Source organism: Siniperca chuatsi, linkage group LG18, assembly GCF_020085105.1.
Source record: "Siniperca chuatsi isolate FFG_IHB_CAS linkage group LG18, ASM2008510v1, whole genome shotgun sequence".
In the NCBI taxonomy this organism is placed as follows: Eukaryota; Metazoa; Chordata; class Actinopteri; order Centrarchiformes; family Sinipercidae; genus Siniperca; species Siniperca chuatsi.
This window is the reverse complement of record NC_058059.1, coordinates 5669494-5687526: the sequence shown is the minus strand read 5'-3', so window position 1 is coordinate 5687526 and position 18033 is coordinate 5669494. Positions and strand designations below refer to the sequence as shown.

The 18033-nt window shown below is 38.2% G+C and overlaps 1 protein-coding gene across 2 annotated transcripts in view; it reads left to right on the top strand.

Moving 5' to 3' along the window:
* Positions 1-1195: 1195 nt before the first annotated feature.
* Positions 1196-18033, top strand: part of LOC122865610 (netrin receptor UNC5D-like) — a 152595-nt gene continuing 135757 nt past the window's right edge. The window contains exon 1 of one of the 2 annotated variants that reach the window (XM_044174290.1): positions 1196-1578. In XM_044174290.1, coding sequence (XP_044030225.1) covers positions 1494-1578 — 85 coding nt within the window. In that variant the 5' untranslated portion in view covers positions 1196-1493. The remainder of the gene's footprint in view (positions 1579-18033) is intronic. The other variant, XM_044174291.1, reaches the window with a different exon arrangement.

Below are 18033 nucleotides of genomic sequence, written 5' to 3'. Positions count from 1 at the left end.
TAATACATATCAGGCTACCCAACTGTAGCCTATATACAGTGGTGGCAAGTAAGTACACATCCTCAATCACTGTACTTGAGTACACTTCTGAGGTACTTTACTTGAGCATTTTAATTTCATGCTACTTTATACTTTTACTCCACTACATTTATTTGATATAGTCACTTTACAAATTCAGATTTTAAAAACCTGAGTATAATAAAAAAGGATGCATTGTAATACAGTAACTTGAACAATCCAGTAGAAAAATAAGCTAGAATCAGGTTCACCTCAGCCAACTATCACATTAAAATGATATTTACATGTTAATGCATCAGGAAAAATTATCCAATAATATACTATATAACCATACAATGCTGCCAGAAGCCTAGCTGCCTGCATAGTAGGTACTTTTATTTTTATACTTAAACAGTAAGGCTCTACTTGTAATGGAGGATTTTTACAGAGTGGTATTGCTACTTTTACTTTAATAAAGGATCTGAATACTTCTTCCACCTTGCCTATATACATAGATAAAAGGCTGCTTATATGCATCAGTGATAATAATCCAAAATTCAATATATAGAATAATATAACACTCTGAAAGTCTTCTCTAAAAATGAATACTTAAAATACATTATGCTGCTAAGACTTGCTGCTAATACTATGTAGTTGTACTTGTAATTTTATGTGTATTGCTACTTAAGCAAAGGATCTAAACACATCTTCCACCACCTATATATTCTTTCAAGACAAAAATGTGAGGCTGATCACTCCAATATAAACACTAAAATGAATGAAATCATTTGGAAAAAGGACATTTGCAAAGAAGTAGCCTAATTTAACTCAGCTACTACCTGCTTAATTGGCAATTGGACACCAATCAGAGGCCATATGCTCTTAGGCTGAAAATAGGCATTAATTAGTAAAAACGTAATTTTCCAGACAATGCCACTGGCAAGAGCTCCAAGGCAATGGTGTCGATTTCCATGACCATATTGGTGACCAGAAAACAGGCTTGGGTGTAGCTGAAAATGAAAAAAAGGGAGGATGAGATAATTGAAAGACGTTGTTTTCTTTCTGGTCATTACAGGCGCGCGCACAAACACCGGTGCGCGCACACGCAGTCACACGCACCTTTGTAATTTCTCAACAGGTCCACAGGGGTATGGACAAATCTCTCTCTCTCTCTCTCTCTCTCTCTCTCTCTTTCTCTTTCTCCCTCCGAAAACCCGAAAGCTGTTGGCTCGCGCGCGCTCTGTCTAATCGTTCCACTCTCGCGCAGAAGTGTGCCGACTGCTGAAAGCTCCGCACCACTTTCCATCTCTTCCTTCCGCACTGCGATTCCGCGAGGTGACGGCTCTGCTGGCGGACACTAACTAGCCCAACACCTGGACAGAGCGTTCGTCAGGGCACGGAAACGTGTTTAGAGGTGCCTCGAGCAAACGACAAATGCTCGAGACCCGCGGCCAGTGGCCCCAGACCCGACGGGGAGGGAGACGAGCAGAGCAGTGATGGGACAGTTTTCGGGAGGATGCTACTTGAGTTTTGGCATCCTCGTGCTTCTCGGTTCGCAAGTCCCGGCCACATTCGCTAGAGGTAAGCACAGCACAGACACACTCTTTGATGAGCGGAATGTTTTTACCCCATGGGGGGTCTCAGTCCTCGAGAATAAACTCGAGAAAAAAGATGTGTGCGCTTCGATAGACTGTTTGTAGCTGTGGTTTTAGTTGGTTTGGGTTCTGAAAAGTGATATTCCAAGCGGTGTGAACAGTTTGTGTGTGCGTGCGTGTGACCGTAACAAAACAAAAAAGTAAGACATTTTCCAGCTTGCATTTGAATTACTAGTTTTTATTTGTAATGTGCGTGAGCAGTGTTTGAGTAGCCTAATGGTGATTGGTGTTTTTTAAAGGTTGTGAGTCGAGTTTCGTTTAACGCACTAAAATTAAGATAATTAGAAATTTAAAATCAGTTTGGCGAGCAGCTTTAAGATAACCGCTACACTAATATCCGTTCTGTTGCACTATGCCACGCTTGAGCTGCAATGGAAAGGGATTGCATATTGTTCCATATCTTAATCATAGCCTCCTGTGCAAGTAATGTTTGACAATTCATTTTTCAAGTTTGATTTTCTTTTTTACATTTTTATCTGCTAAAGCCACCACATGTGGACTATTGCTTGAGGGTTTTATTAACCACATGAATTGATTCATTGAGAAGTTGTCCTGTTGACAAAACATCATTAAAATTGGATAAGTTGGTAGCGTGCCTGTATGTCCTATTTTGCTCACTTATTTAGCCTAAGCTCTTGTTTCACACTAAATACAGTGTACTCCCAAAGTCGGTTATAAGGAGATTATTGCTTGACAGATGTGCTCACTTCTGCAACATCTAACTGGTATTGGTTGCTTTGAAAGCTGTGGATGTTTTTTATTTTAATTTCTCAGGCATGTGCAAAAATGTAATAGTAATAAAAGGATAGCTGATCCAGTGGGTCTACAAGTTGGGTTGTCCTATGGAGGATACCTAACTGCCAGGTTTATCAAAAGGTAACTGTGCTGTAAAATACCAGTGGCCTTAGTGATAATGCACATATTTGTGATTTATTTATCTGTTTGTGATGTAAGCCTGAGAGAAGACTGATATGTTAAGACTTGTCTAAAAATGTTTTCATGTGGTCAGTGAATGGATCATCACGAAATCTTTTTCCTCTGGTGAATCTGTCCTGACCTATTGACATCCATTTAGCTCACATGGCAGTGTAACAAAGAGGCATTTGCAAGTCAATTAGTTAACTAGCCCTAAGGTTTTCATTTTTGCATCCCAAGTTTTGAAATTAGTTTCAACTTGGAAATTAGCATAGCATAAATATTAGATTAAGCATATGTATCTTCAAGGCAACTTTGCATGTAGGAATCAGGAGGGTTTTTGTGATTCTTTTAAGTTAGCCTGAAAGGTGTTGCGTAAAACCTTTCAAAACTGGCTGTACATTGTATTTACATGAACATCTTTTCCACAGGGGTTACATTTCCATGTAAAACATTGCATGATATTTGAAAGGAGTGATCTATGCTTGGCAGAAAAAACAATGTTGTGAGTGCATGAAAGTAAAATGCCTGTGCGTGCAAAATGTAGTTTTCATAAGCTGCATGGGTATATGTTATACATCTGCCAGGGTTTAAAGTGGTGTCTGCGTTTGCGATGGCTCTGTCAGGCTGTAAAATAAATATTTATGTTGTGCAATAATATGGATGTCAACAGTCAAATACTTCATGCAGAAATGAAATGAGATGAAATGGAAAAGGCAGACTCCACAAGAAACTGACTAAATAATGCAAGCAAGGCTAAGTTATGGAGCATGGTTGAAATAAAAATTCAGTTCAGCTCTAGTCACATACACGTATAGACTCCCCTACAGTTGGTAGTATATTTTAGACACTTAGAAGCCAGGTTATAATCCGTAATCCAAATGTATTCATGTCTTGCGAGGATGGGACCCCATCACTCACCTGCAAGCATACAATTTAAACCACTTTTTTCAGCTGAAAACCACTGTATATGGGTATTTGGTAGTGTTCATGAATTTAGGGCCAAATCTTGACATTTTAGTGCAAAGCATTTAAATTCTACATGTGTGCCATGGTTTGAGGGGTTATGTATAGAATTTCCTGTTTTTGTTTTGAAATGCTCTTTTCCCCTCATGTATCTGGTAGTTTTACTTCCTGTCTTTGTTTGCTTTGCCATTTTTGACTATCTGCCCCGCCCTGATCGTTTTCACCTGTGTCTCGTTGCCTCCCCTCACCTGAGTGTATTTAAGTCTGTGTGCTTCCTTTGTTCTGGGTCATCTTTGTCCATGTGCCTTACGTTCCAACCGTTCTTCCAGTGTTCATTGCTTGCATTATTGGACTGTGTTTTCTATCTGTCTATCTATCTATCTATCATGAGAGAGAGAGAGAGAGAGAGAGAGAGAGATGTGATTTTAACTCAATGGAAAAATAAATAGTTTGCACAAAAACATCACAAAAGCATGAAGCGTGGTCCTTATGTTGTAGATTATGGCTGCAGAGAACGATTATTATCATTATCAATTAATTTGCAGATTATTTTCTCGATTAATCATTTGGTCTGTAAAACATTAGAAAATTGTTAAAAATATGCATCACAATTTCCTAAGCCTAAGGTGATGATATGAAATTGCTTGTTTTTTCTAACCAACACACCACACCTAAATATGTTCAGTTAACACTATTACATAAGATAAAGTAGCAAATCATCACAATTAAAAAGCTGGAGCAAGGGAACGTTTAGCATTGTTGCTAAAAAAAAAAATTACTAACGATTACTGGATTATCAAAATAGTTGATCGACTAATCAGTTAATTGGCTGCTCGTTTCAGCTCTAATTTTGAGTCAATCCCACATACACCATCCTGCTGCCATAAATATTCACAAGGGCACCAAATGTGTATTAATCTGCACTATATTTACTCTTGAGTAATGTTTTCTAAAAACTACAGTTCCCAGCTTTTTAGGTAAATTGCTCAGCCTTTTTAAAAAATTAAACTATATATTTGTGGCCAATTTTTAAAGATTTACATCTTCAGTAGCCAAGTGAATGGTCTTAGGGCTGAGTGACAGACAGGGTAGGAAAGTCGGAAAGCACTGAAAGATGGACTAACACATTGCTGTCTTTTCATGGGATTTGTCGACAAAAAGAAATAAAGAATAATGTCTGCCTTATCCTTTTTACACTAAACTAATTGCATAAACTAATTGGATAGACTGCTTGATTTAAAACATAAGTAAGATCCTAATGGGCTAATGTTATTGGGGTGAAATCAATAAATGTACCCCTGTGCTTTGACACTGACATGACAACACTGTTAAGTCATGTAACTGGTCAGGAGAAGAAGCACCAACCTACCATACTCCATGACAGATGCCTGATTGACCTTAGATCATCCTATAGTAGGTTAGGTAGGATAACTGCCACTCCGCAACTTTCCTGCAACTGGAATGTCATGCATAGTGCTGGGGAAAAAAATGATCGTCTCAACAACACACCAGTACTGTAAGATGCTAGCACAATACAAAATGTCATTTAAATTTAGGAACATACATTTTTTAATTTAATCAAATTTGACAAACCCTTAGTGGCCATAGCCATTGTACCTCCTGCTGCTAAAAACGCATTCTGGCTCAAGCATAGAGTAAGTGAAAGAGATAGAAACTGAGAGAGGAGTAAAGGGCAATGGAGTCCAGCTTTGATTTTACTGACATTTCACATGAGATAGATTCACGAGCACAGTTGTGCTGGTATCCACAGTAATTTCTATTCTGTAGGAGATCATGGTGGTCATATTGCCCAGTTTCACTATTGCATTATTCAAAGGGAACCCATTTCTCTATCCAACTCACCAACCCCCTCTCCCATCATTTCGTCTCCACATTCAGAGGGAAGCTCAGCAGTAGCCAAACAAGGGTAGGAAATATTGTCTATAGTGAAAGCAGTAAGCTGGGGAAATGATTGGGATTGTTATGCAAAGAAAATAAATTTAGCTTGGAAGTAAACATACACACAGTCATTACACTGATAAGTGTGATGAGAGTCTGGGTTGGACAGCGCTACAGTAGTAATCAAATAGCTATTGTATTTTGGCTATGGGAAATTGAGACTTTGGAATCTGGTCAATAGATAAGCTTTTGTACCTGATATTCCCAGGAGAGGTAGCATTGATTGGAACAGAATCCCTTTCTTTGCTCCAATAAAAAACAATGCTTTCATTATAAGTGTGTTGCTTTAGCTTCATATTTTTGCTCAATTCCATTGTGGTTATATATAGATGAATGGAGGTCTTTTCTCCACTTTGTAATCAAGTTTTGACCTTGTTGTGTTGTATAACTATTTCTACGTAATTAGATGCAGTTATTTCTGGCATTATATTGTTTAGGGTCAGCATTTATTAGGGATGTCCTGATCTAATTATTTTGGCTCCAATCCTGATCCGAGTCCTTTTTTAATACTGGGTATCGGCTGAGTCTCATCTGATACAAATTTTTATATAAATGGCACATCTGTCCTGTACACAAATAAGCTACAACCAGAAAATGAGATAAGATAGAACTTAATTCATCCCAAAAGAAATGTTTGTGCCAAAGACACTCACTATACATAATAAAATAATTATACATATAACAGCAAAAGATATTTAATGTTGATTAAATATCAATCTGGCACATTAATATAACAGCTGTAGCCTACTAAATTTAGCACCTTATTTTTCACGAGCTAATTGACCCTACTGAAAGTACTGGTTCAAAATGACTATGTTCAGAATGTGACTCGTGAAATTGACATGATGTGATCAGCTGGATTGTTTTTATTAGAGAAGACATATTGATCTGTTGGAGTTGCTGGAACTACAAAAACATGCAGTCCACTCGCAATTGTATAGTGGTGTTACAGAGTGGAGGTTCTTCCCTCACAAATGATCTTTGGCTGAGCAGAAACACTGGCTTGCAGAGAGCACACAAACCAGACAACAGCTAAGCTTAATTATGGCCTGTCATCGAGTTACTCATGGAATTAACTTTTAATTAGCGACAGCAGATATGACCTGCTGCCAGTGATGTTTGTCATCTGGTGAAAGCGACGGTCAGTGCCTGCTAAAAACGAGAAGCTGCTACCTGCATGTTTTTTACACTGATTTCTTTTGCTAATAAGAAACAGAGAACACAGATAAAACATTAACACATTTTTAAGTGTCTGACCTTAGCAAATCTGTGTATTTTGAAATATGTGTCAGAATTCACACCAGTGTGTGCAAATAATTTTTCTCATAGGCCACTCTTAATTTTCACTGGCATATGCAGTGAAATGCTTACACTATAGAGCCCAACTCTCTTTAAAGGAGAGTAGCTTTGCTACATTAGCAGGCTGTGGTGGACAGTACAGTAATGAAAGGATTGGTAGTTGACCAGGTTTTTTTAAAGCAGATACAGATTGATGAAAACATGCCCAGATCGGCCTTGATACCAGTTATCATCATCAACTTGGGACATCTCTAGCATATTGTCCATAGTAGCATACTATGCATAGTGATTATACTTTCATCATTCAGCATCATTTATACATATTGTATGTGCACTGAATGTTTGCATGCATGCACTGTAATGTCGTGCTATAGTTGCTGTAATGCTTAGACAATGAGGGGATGTCAAATATTCCCATTTCAATCACCTCTTGCAGATTTGCCTCTCAGCCTTGTCGCCACAGCCTTGAAGCTTTCTGTTCGATAAGAGCTACCATTGCTGTCATGTGTTTTCTAATAACACTGAAAGGGGAGCCTTGGAGATAACTGCCCATCCACAATGCACCATTCAATGCCTCACTGGCTAACTCAAGGGCATTGCCACAAAGGCGAGATTCACACCATACACCATTCACTTCAATGCCAAACACTCTTCCCCCCGCATCTCTCTCCCCATCTCGCGTAGCTCCCAGTTTGTACTTATGGGTACCACTTTTGTTTCCTCTAAAGCGCTTTTATTTCATCAATACCCCGTCCCTTCATCTTTTCTTGTTGTCCACTCCTCCCTTGCAATTCCTTTCGATATAATTTAGTTTCAGTGGATTGTTGCTGTGACAAATGTTTTGGTTCTGGTATCATTTCTCAACTCACCTGACTGAAGGAGAAAGCAGAGCTGGGCTTGGAGAGGCAGAACGAGGGAGCGGGGAATGTAAGAAGGAAAAAGCAGAGGGAGAGACAGAAAGACGGATAGGAGGGTTACAGTGCAGAATACTTATCTCATGTTATCAGTAACTGCCACAGCAGTTTGTCAGTATCAGCGAGCACCTGTCACTGCTCTCCCTGATTAATTAATTTTAAAGAGTAATCCAAAGCAAATAAATATTTAATGACTTTTAGATTAAAGTAAGGGTTCAGTGTTTTGACTTACAGAAACGAACATAATCAATGTCTGTGTTTTGGTGTTGCGTGAGAAAATATGATGAAAGTAAATCAAAAAACGCATTTAGACATCAGCATTGTTTTATTTTCTTTTTTGGTTGATATTGTCACAAGGGAAACTTCAACATAGACCACAGTACATGACAATACTCATGTGAAATGACAAATATAGGAAATCCATAGAGGTGAATATGTGATCAGTTTCATTGTTAGTGTGTTTCAGAATCATCATGACACACATGCTGTCATGGTTGTATATATGGTAGTCATCTGTTAGAGATGGACAATGCTAATGGTATGAGACCAGTAAGGTGGGATAGTAAATGTTTTAGGAAAGTACAAAACTGAAACAGTGGTGTGCAACCACATGCACAAACACACATTTTGAATGCATGCGCTTTCCAAATTGTTGTCATTTAAGATGAACTGTGATCCCATTTTAGTGTTCTGGTTCTGGTTTTTGTTTAGTCTTTATTGTGTTTTTGTCTCATGAATGCATTACTGTTGAATGGTTGGTTAATGTTTGGGAAGCTGTTTGGGTGGTCCATCCACATTCCTTATATCTAGCCCTTATTTTGTGAATTCAAGTGAAGTTTCCTCTCCTTTTTTAGCAAAAAAAGTTCAGATGACACCCCAAGCTACAGAAAAAGACTATGCCTGGCTTTATTTCATGCAGCCCTGTCTGTTCTCAATGGCCATTTGGGGCTTTTGTGAGTGTCAGAGATGCAGGATGGGGTTTAAGAGTCCCTCTTGGTATATGAAGCCAACATAATACCTCTTTGTAGTCATGTGTGACTGTATGTTGTAAAACCAACAAAGATCTGTCATTCATAAAATAAAACAGAAAGTGGAATTCCATCGGTCTTTGAAGATGTCTTCTGTGTTCTTCAAAAGAAATGCTCAGTCCTGCAGACAAAAGGGGGAAGATTCAGAAGCACTGTCTTTGAAAAGTGCTAAGCTAAAACACATTAAACTCAAAGTTGAACTCCTAGGTGGCAAAAATGATGACTTACTTGATCTTTGTACCAAAGTGAGCTTGCTGCAAACAGACTATATTAAACACTAATGCATTTCTTTTAATCCGGTTTTCATGAGTGTATATTAAAAAACACGCATTCAAAGACAACTAACTGCATATAATAGGTCATTTTTGACCAAAATGGTCAGTCAAAATCATCCCTCGAGAAGTAAGATTGTTATTAAAACCACTACGTGCAGGATTCAAAAATGTAAAAGTTTATTCAAACATGACAAACAAAAAGACATTCCATTACAACATTTTTGGATGCAAAGCAGTAAGTCAGTTAGTCATCATGTTTTTCTACAAATAAAATGAATAAACAACACGGAGATTAATGAAGCTGAAATAGGCTTATGAATAAACCTGACTAAACCTGACTATTAAATACATGTTAATGATACATCTCATAATTAAATAACATTTTAATTCATTCATCATATTTATCTTCATTTTGAACATGTACTTCGCTGCCACCATCATGTCTAGAATACATGATTTCACCATGCTGTAGGCATCGAATCTGCAGTTTTTCTTTGGAGAGAGCTTTAGTAAGAACATTTTAGTGGTTTATGGTAGAGCAACATGCTTCTTGCTGAGCACAGAGTAAACTCCATGGGACAAGAGGCACAGCTGTGTTTGGAGGAGCTGTTTAAAACCACACGGTGATTCACTGCACCTAGTCTCTCTATTTACCTTTGCTGTCTCCTTTTTGTTTTTGTTTGGCAGTGAAAAGCAGGACTTATTCGAAAAAGGGCAGCGTCTTCAATAATCACAAGTTCAAAGTTCATTTAGTCTGTGCAGCTCATCTCCCAGCTCATCTTGACTGCTCTATTGTCCCCTTTGCAGGGCTCCCTCCATCCCCTGTTAGACCCTTACAGCTGTGATCAGCCAACACTGGTCAGCTGTCCTTCCCTTTCCCGGCCATCACTGTGCCAGTACCACCTCCTTTTTTCCTGCCTGGCCTGCTCAGTGGTAAAATGTCCCTCTTCTGTCAGAACTGCAGAGTTTCTCCTCTCTTTCTTTTAAAAGATTTGTTTTTTGGCTTTTCCGCTTTATTAGACATTGTCAGTAGAGAGAGAGAAAGACAGGGTAGAGAGAGGGATGACATGCAGAAAAGGGCCCGGGCCGGACTCAAACCCAGGCCACTGCGGTAAGGACTCAGCCTTGATCCGCGGTGCATGCTCTACCAGGTGAGCTACCAGGGAGCCTCTCCTCCCTTTCTAATGCTCCAGCTCCACTGACCTCTTAACCAGGGTTCGTAACACTAGTGTTTTTGTTGTTATTTTTAGCCTCCTATCTGCGAACAGGAGGCATGCTCTTACTTCTTGAAGTATGTTCAGCTTATATTGTTTTAATAGCAGGCAGTCTGGCTATTTACGTTGTTTTTTGAAGAATCATCACTTTTTATAACTTTCTAAATTAGTCCGGACAAAAACTAGTGCGAGTCATTACCCATTGCTTTTGTCCACATTCTTCTTGGTGTAGCTGCATAACCTCCTGCAGTCTTTGACTGCTGGTCGGTCACATTTGTTTGATATGAATTTGAATAAGAAACTCAAAATTCTATTTGTGCTACTGATTAACATTTAAATGAGAATGAAATACACATTTTAAACCCATTCTATCCATTTTATTTACATTCTTCCTGAGCAGTGTCCTTTTGTGTATTGACACTGGTAATGACATGAACAGTTTAATTTTTTAGGTTGTGTTCTCTGAGCATCGTTGCAAGGTTATACATGTGTAACTTTGATGAGGTTCCCCTTCAGCCAAGGACTTCCCTTTGTCATTAAGATTGATGCACAGAATAGATGTTACCTATGTGGCTACATTAATTTAAAGACAACTTTTGTTTCACCTCACAGATAGCAGAGTCAATGAATAGCGTTGGCTATTTCTGCTTCATTTCATCTTAGCTGGTTTAGCCCAACAGTTGAATTTACCATAACCTACAATGAATTTATTCTAACAAGTATTTCTGTGTAGCCACATTCTGAATAGCTTACTACATGCCTCCAAGCTATAGAGCTCCACTGTCATCCAAAAACTATTAAAAACACATTTAACAGTCAAGCTGTCACACTGGCTGATATGCTCTTTTAATGCAATCAACACGGAGAGCGTATCTGCCCAACATAGCTTGGTGTTGGGCAGATATTATACTGGTGCACCCGATTCCATATTTAAATGGCATTGCTCGTTTGACAAGCTGAGCGGAATAAATACGTTTCCTGTACCAATTAGTCAGACATGTCAATAGACTTAAGCGAGATACAAATACAGTATACGTTCTTTAAAGGAAATCCCATTTGACTGACATAAGATGGGTATATCTTAATGATGATTTTTTTATTTACCATGACATCAAAATTTTGCAATTTTTTTTTCTCAAACATTGGAGATTTATTTAGCAAGAATTTGCAGTAGCTGTTTACAGTACTGTTTACAGTAAAACATTTTGATGCACCGTGGGCTCAGGTTTATGATAGGGTAGGCTTTGAACAGGTTACTGGAAAATGTTCTAAAAAATTTTTATTTAAAATTAATTTTAATTAAATGAAAGAACACATTTTTCACGTGTTATGTCCACATTGAAACTAATGATCTAGTTGCTTGACCAAAGTGCCCGTATATTCAGTAAACCTTTATGCTCAATGATAGTTTGCCATAAATTACGCTTACAGCACACACTTTGTTCTCAAAAGTCACGGTAAAAATAGGTGTGAAATACTGCATATTAGAGGGTAAGATATCTACAGTATTTCTGCTGGATGACTCTTGCAATTGTCAGCTTGTCGTGGTCTCCAACCAGAGCATACACGTGTACTGACAAGATCCATATTCAAAGCACTGAATTGTAGAAGCATCTGAAATTGAAATGTCAGGTTGAAATGAACATGTCTTGAATTTGAATGTGGAAATAGAAAATACAAGCTATTGTGCTGCACCTCGTGTTGACATTTTTGTGTGCATTGTGTTTACTGACTGTCTCCAATACCTTGCAACCAGATTTGTCTAGAGTGAAAAGCCCTGCGTTTTCTACAGAAAGTGGTCATATGTTTCTTCTGTGGAGTATCATAATGAGACTGCAGCAACGGTCTCATTCTCCCACTCCTAATCATTTATCTTGAGATCTGCTAATGTCTAGGTATCCTTATCCTTTTCCTGTGTATGTGTGTGTGTGTGTTATATGGCTTTAATCCAAAACAAGGCCTGATAAAATGAGAGGATAAAACCCAATTACCCAGTAGGCAGTCCTGAGTCATCTCCCATTTGTTCCAGCCATTTTCTCCTCTGTCTACTCCTTTTATCATGGCTTGAACGGTTTACTCAAAGACCACCCCAGCTGATTGTAATCTGTAGGTGAAAAGAAATGAGATAAAAAAAAAAAAAAATGTGAAGAAGAAACTGAAGTGATAGAGTGAGCTAATCGATGCCAAGCGGCTTGCCCACAGGGATTCTCTTTTCTCTTCAGTATAATCTTCCAATGTGATTGTGAAGTTTGTGTGCCGGGCTTCTGAGGGGACCAATTAAGGAACGGCAGGGCAGGAGCCTGAACTGCTGGCTCTCCTAATAGCCTACAGACTGGAGTGGTCCTGATCCATAGTCAGTCGATAACATGGCCTCCCTAGTCTCAGCCAATGAATGCTGAATGTTCAAAACGTTTTGTTTTTACTGTCACATTACAGTAAAATGTTTTCAACGGTAAACTGATGTCATGATTAATATACTCCAATGCTGAAGAGACTTTTTTCATCCAAAGATAGCTAAGCGTAAGAGAGACCAGCAGGCTCTTGACCTTTTGCAAAAGATCAGGGAACATTTGCCATGTTTTTGAGCTTTAAGTATACTGTCTGAGTGCATGTGTAAGGGTATGTGTGGAAATTTTTCTTTGTTGGATTTGGATTGTTTTAGGTCCTAGATGTCTGTTGAAAACAGTTTTTGTTGTAGCCCTCACGTACTGAGGGAATATACCGCTGACATTCAGCTCCCTCTCTGCTGACCCACAAGGTTTATGATAACCTAGATTTGTTTTTCAGGGCTGATAGCGAACTCTCCCAAGACAGAACAGAAACCGGTGATGTCATGACCATCTCAAAGGCATTGTGTTCACTCTTAGCATTTCCCCTAGATGGGTAGAGTCCATAATGTGATGTGACTGCTTAAATTCCGTCAATAGCCATAGATATTGTTTTCCAAGTCCTTCAAACACACTAGACTTAAAACTACTGGTCTATGTACAGTATGTTCATTTGATGGATGTGCTGTTCCACATTATATGTGCAGACTTAAGCCACTGCATTACATTCTGCTAGATGACTGCTAAAGAAAAATTGCAGATTTTCTGGTTCAAATCAATCTTCATTTGAATTATCCAATATCGATTCATAAAATCCGAGATCGATCTTCTAATATATGCCTTTTCCCATGGATGCATGAAGCTTTAATCCCTTTTATAGCTTGTGTCTATATAGCCTGCCGTTTTTTTTTTTCTGGCAGAGAAGTGCTTGAATGAAGCGCTTGTGCAGTGACAGAGAAAAATGCTGCATGTGGGTTTTGTTTCTATGGCAAGCAGATTGAAATTAGCTAGGTAGCTAAAAAGAGAAAAAATAACACCCAGGTCAGAAAGTGGTGTTTACCTGTATTTTTTTCGATGTATGAGGCTGGGATGTAGCTGCTTTCCCCCGAGCTACAGCAGGACCCTAGCCACCAGTTTTTGTTGTTCCTCTCCAGGAGACGCTTTCTCCGGCCGCCAAGTGCAGTGAGTTTGGCGCTGCTTGATCAGAAGGCGTCAATATTTTTAAACCATGCGTGGTTTTTCATTGTTTTTCTTCAACATCACTTAGTAATTGCTGCATTATGATGGCAGTGCGGATTCTTTTTTCTTTGAGTTTATAATTTGGGATTTTACAGATGGTCATACATACAATTCTTTTGCTGTTTCTTTTCTTCAGTTTCAGCCATTTTCCACAACAGTTTGCACACAATACACATGGATGTGCTATCACGCTGTGATCATGCTTACTAGTATACTCATTATGACAAAATAGCATATTTTCCAGTAGCACTATTCATGGCCCAATGCTTATCACTGTAAAATAATTTCCCACATTGTCATTTACTGCTTGTGCTTATAATATAAAATAATACAATGTAAAATATGATAAACATTTGGAAGCTCTGGTTTCATTGTGCTTAAAAGAAGCACTGCTTTGACATTTATGTGTGGTTTCATACCATGTCCACCTGTCTCTTTTCACCATGACAAATATGGGCACATTTTTGCATGTCCATTGTTCTTTCTACTGTGTCATTTCATTACAGCAGCCCATTAGTTCCTTCTGGGAAATATTGGCTATATTACTATGCTATTTTGTTAACTGGCAGGAGAAGCTGTCTACCTTACTCGTACCCACTGAGATTATGACAACCAGCTCCATTATGAGATCCTGTACAAGTCTGAAAGTAGGGAGTGACAGAAATTAGGGGTGGGTGATATGACCTAAAATTTATATCGCTGGATTTTTGTTTTGTTTTTTATGGTGACAGTATTATATCATGGTATTATAAAAATGATACTCAACTCAAAACATGATTCTACCTCTTTTCTCTGTATTGGAAATGTAAGGGAACATATCTTTTTTTTATTTTATCAAGACAATAAAGAAATTATTAAAACATTATGTGTTTATTGGCTCCCAACAGTAATGAAAATGAGTTATAGGCATACATGTGTTTTGGGAGGAGTAGCCTGCCCAATAATGTAGGTTAATTAGTAAATGTAATGTGATTCATTCTCAGAGTTAGACAAGGGGTAGGATTAGGCATCTCAACAGCATTTATTTGGCAGAAAACCCAAAGTATATTTTATAAGTACAATGGTCAGGGTAATATCACATAACATGTATATCAAGTACATTTACATACAGCAGCACTTCTGCCTCTGCCTCTGTTACCAGATTCGTCACACATTCGCAAACATATTACTGAGATATGAGATGCGATTTTCAAGTCGCATCTCATATCTATTTCGGTGAATATTATTGTATAAGTGAGCACTACATCACAACCACCTACGAAAAATATATATTTAATCTGCTGTTTGGTGAACACAACATGTGGACAGGTGTGGGAACCAGTTAGTTTGAAAACCAGTTGGAGCATAAAATCGGGAGAGTTGTGGGGGCTTTCGTTTGAACTACAAAGCCAGCTGAGCTAACGTTATTGGTGCAGTATGAAGTTACACAAAAAGCAACGTGAAAAAACTGTTGCCCACATCCAACCCACTACTCTGGTTTTTTCATTGGATTTCAGATAAGGCTTAAAGTTCTCTCTCAAACAAATTAACACAAACCAAAGGAAGCTTCGTGGTATCGCTATTTTGTATCATAGTTTGGTACATGAACTGGTTTAGTAACTGTGGAGCCGTTTGACCGTTCTGATTGCCAGATTGCCACCGCAGCGTGACATTGGGTTGCATTTCTGAAACCATAGTGTTGTATATTCATTAGTAAGGAGAGCTTTTTAATATCTTTTGTCCTTGTAGCTGTTTTAATATAAAGCCATAAAGTCATCTGCCTGCTACCTTTTTATAAATTCCATTGAATAAGTGTCCATTGAAAATGTTTAGAGTCTGGGCTTATTTTACATTGATTGACGGTGCCTTTGTGTGTGTTTTTAATTTTATCATGTTGGAGTTGCCAGTTTAAACCTACAGTTTTGCACCTTAATATGAAAACCTTTCTTTACATTTAGTTTTGTGCTGCATTATACATTGACATACAGTTAGATTTTTTTGGAGGAAAATGAATTGTTTAGATTAATCGCTAAAATAGTTGATAGATTAATCGATAGATAGTCGTCAGTGGCAGCCCTATTTTCGACAGACCTTCAAAGGGCTGTTTGAGGGTTCAGACTTGGTTTTAAGGATCAGGTTAGAATTAGGTTAGGGTAAAGGTTGGGGTTAGGCATTTAGTTGTGATGGTAAGGGTCGGGGAATGCATTAAATCAATTAAATTTAATTTGTATAGCGTATATGTCAATGATTGTCCTCCACAAGTATAGGGGGGTGGGTGTGTGTGTGTGTGTGTAAATTTGATTTGGTGATTCTCTCAAGTGTACCCTTTGTGGTCCAATTATGGTTGTAGGTGCTATTGATTTGTCTGCATCTGTTTGTTATTGTCTTTCCATCCGATATCATCGCCAATTCATCTTTAATTTATGCATCTTACCTTCATTCATCTCTTCAAAATTGTTTCTCATGTAAAAATAGCTTTTTGAACCTTGGTCACCGAATGCTTTGTAACTGCTACAGAATGATGTTTACCACCATTGAGCAAATGTAAGATGCAGGGATGTGTGCACCTGTGCAATGTTAATTTTGTGAGCCAGCAAGTTTTTACAGTGTATGTAGAGTACAAAGTGAGCACATGCAATTGTCAAGTGTTTACCATCATTTTATGTCTTTTGACTCTTCATCCTCCTATTTATATCTCTTCTCCACTTCTGTTTCTGTCATTCCTTCATTTACTTATCCATCACTTGTCACATAATATTGCTTACCTACTTTGTAATGCTGCATAGAGCTGCATTTTATTATGTGCTCCACATAATTAATTTGGTAATGGCCTGAGATGGGTGTCATGTTGTAGCATGAGACCTGATGTTTGGATGCCCTGTGGCTCACTGTTTTATCTCTACTTTTTACTTTTTACAAAGTTTGAAATAATTGCTTTAAGCAGAGAATTAAAGGCCTACTGCTCAGTATTCTAGCTAAGCCATACGGTAACAAAATAGTGTGCATCTGTATATTGTATGTGTGTACATCATCCCTTTTTGTTAATTGATGCTGTTCTTGATGGTGGCATTCATAAATGCTTGTTGAGAGAGATTGGAATCCACAACTCCTCATACTTAAACTACAACATAGGTTGGGCTGTCAACCAATATGGCTGTCCCACAAATGACTGATCTACCACTCCTATCATAAGGGTATGGCTAAGTTAAAATAAACATTGTATTATGTATTTTTGCTACTTTTGCTACTGACAGAGCACAGGAATGAGATCACTAGTCAAGTAGACATAAACATAGTTTGTTTTAGGCTTTTTACAAATGACCATTGCTGGCATTTGTCTTGTGAGGGCAGTCTCCAATCTCAACAAAATACTCCTCAGATTACAGTTATTCCAAGACACACAAGGTCGCCACCAAAGACTTATTTGACCTACACTGTATCTTTTTGTTGGAGTGAGATTGAAGCACCTTGATATCATAGAATGTTTGGATATGCTTCTAATATTTGTATAAACATGTTTATATGTGCATAAGGGCTTGCTATATAGCCATTTCTGTATGTAACCAATATATATTAATCAAACAAACCATCATTCAGATACAACCAGAAATGTAGACATAATAAACCTGTTTTTAGCTTCAGTTGTGCATTGTAATGCTAGTGTTATGAATACAGTCAGATTCCTTTAACAAGCTCAGCACACTGAAATCAGAATAAGCTCAAACCCATGAGAACAGGTTGGATGGATGGATGGACAGAACTGCTAATCACCTGCACAACTACTGTAACCAGGCAAACAAATGTCTACTAAAATTGAAGGCACTAAACATGAATGATAGATTACTTTGGCTAAAACAGTGTTTAGGCTGCATAGCCAATGTGACAATAAGTAAAGGAATACTACCTTCTCGACTGACAAGCTAATGCAAAGCAGCTGTCGCGGCAGGCGGCTCATCTCGATTCAGGTGATTCATAGAGATATCACCACATATCCAGGGCCCTTGTATTGTGCATGCTGGCTTACTTCCATGGTTTATTGGCACATGGAACGGAGCCATCATTAATGTTGTCAGTTACACCTGTGCTTTTCCTGCATGACAGGACAAAATGCTGTAAGAAATGTCCATTCAAAGCCACATTTTCTAAAGATTGAACAGTTTCGAACAAACAGGGTTGAAGTTAACTTAAATAGACATGCCTTGGCCTTTATTTATTTATATACACTGTATTTGGTCTTATCCCACTATGTTCACTCGAGAAGAAGGG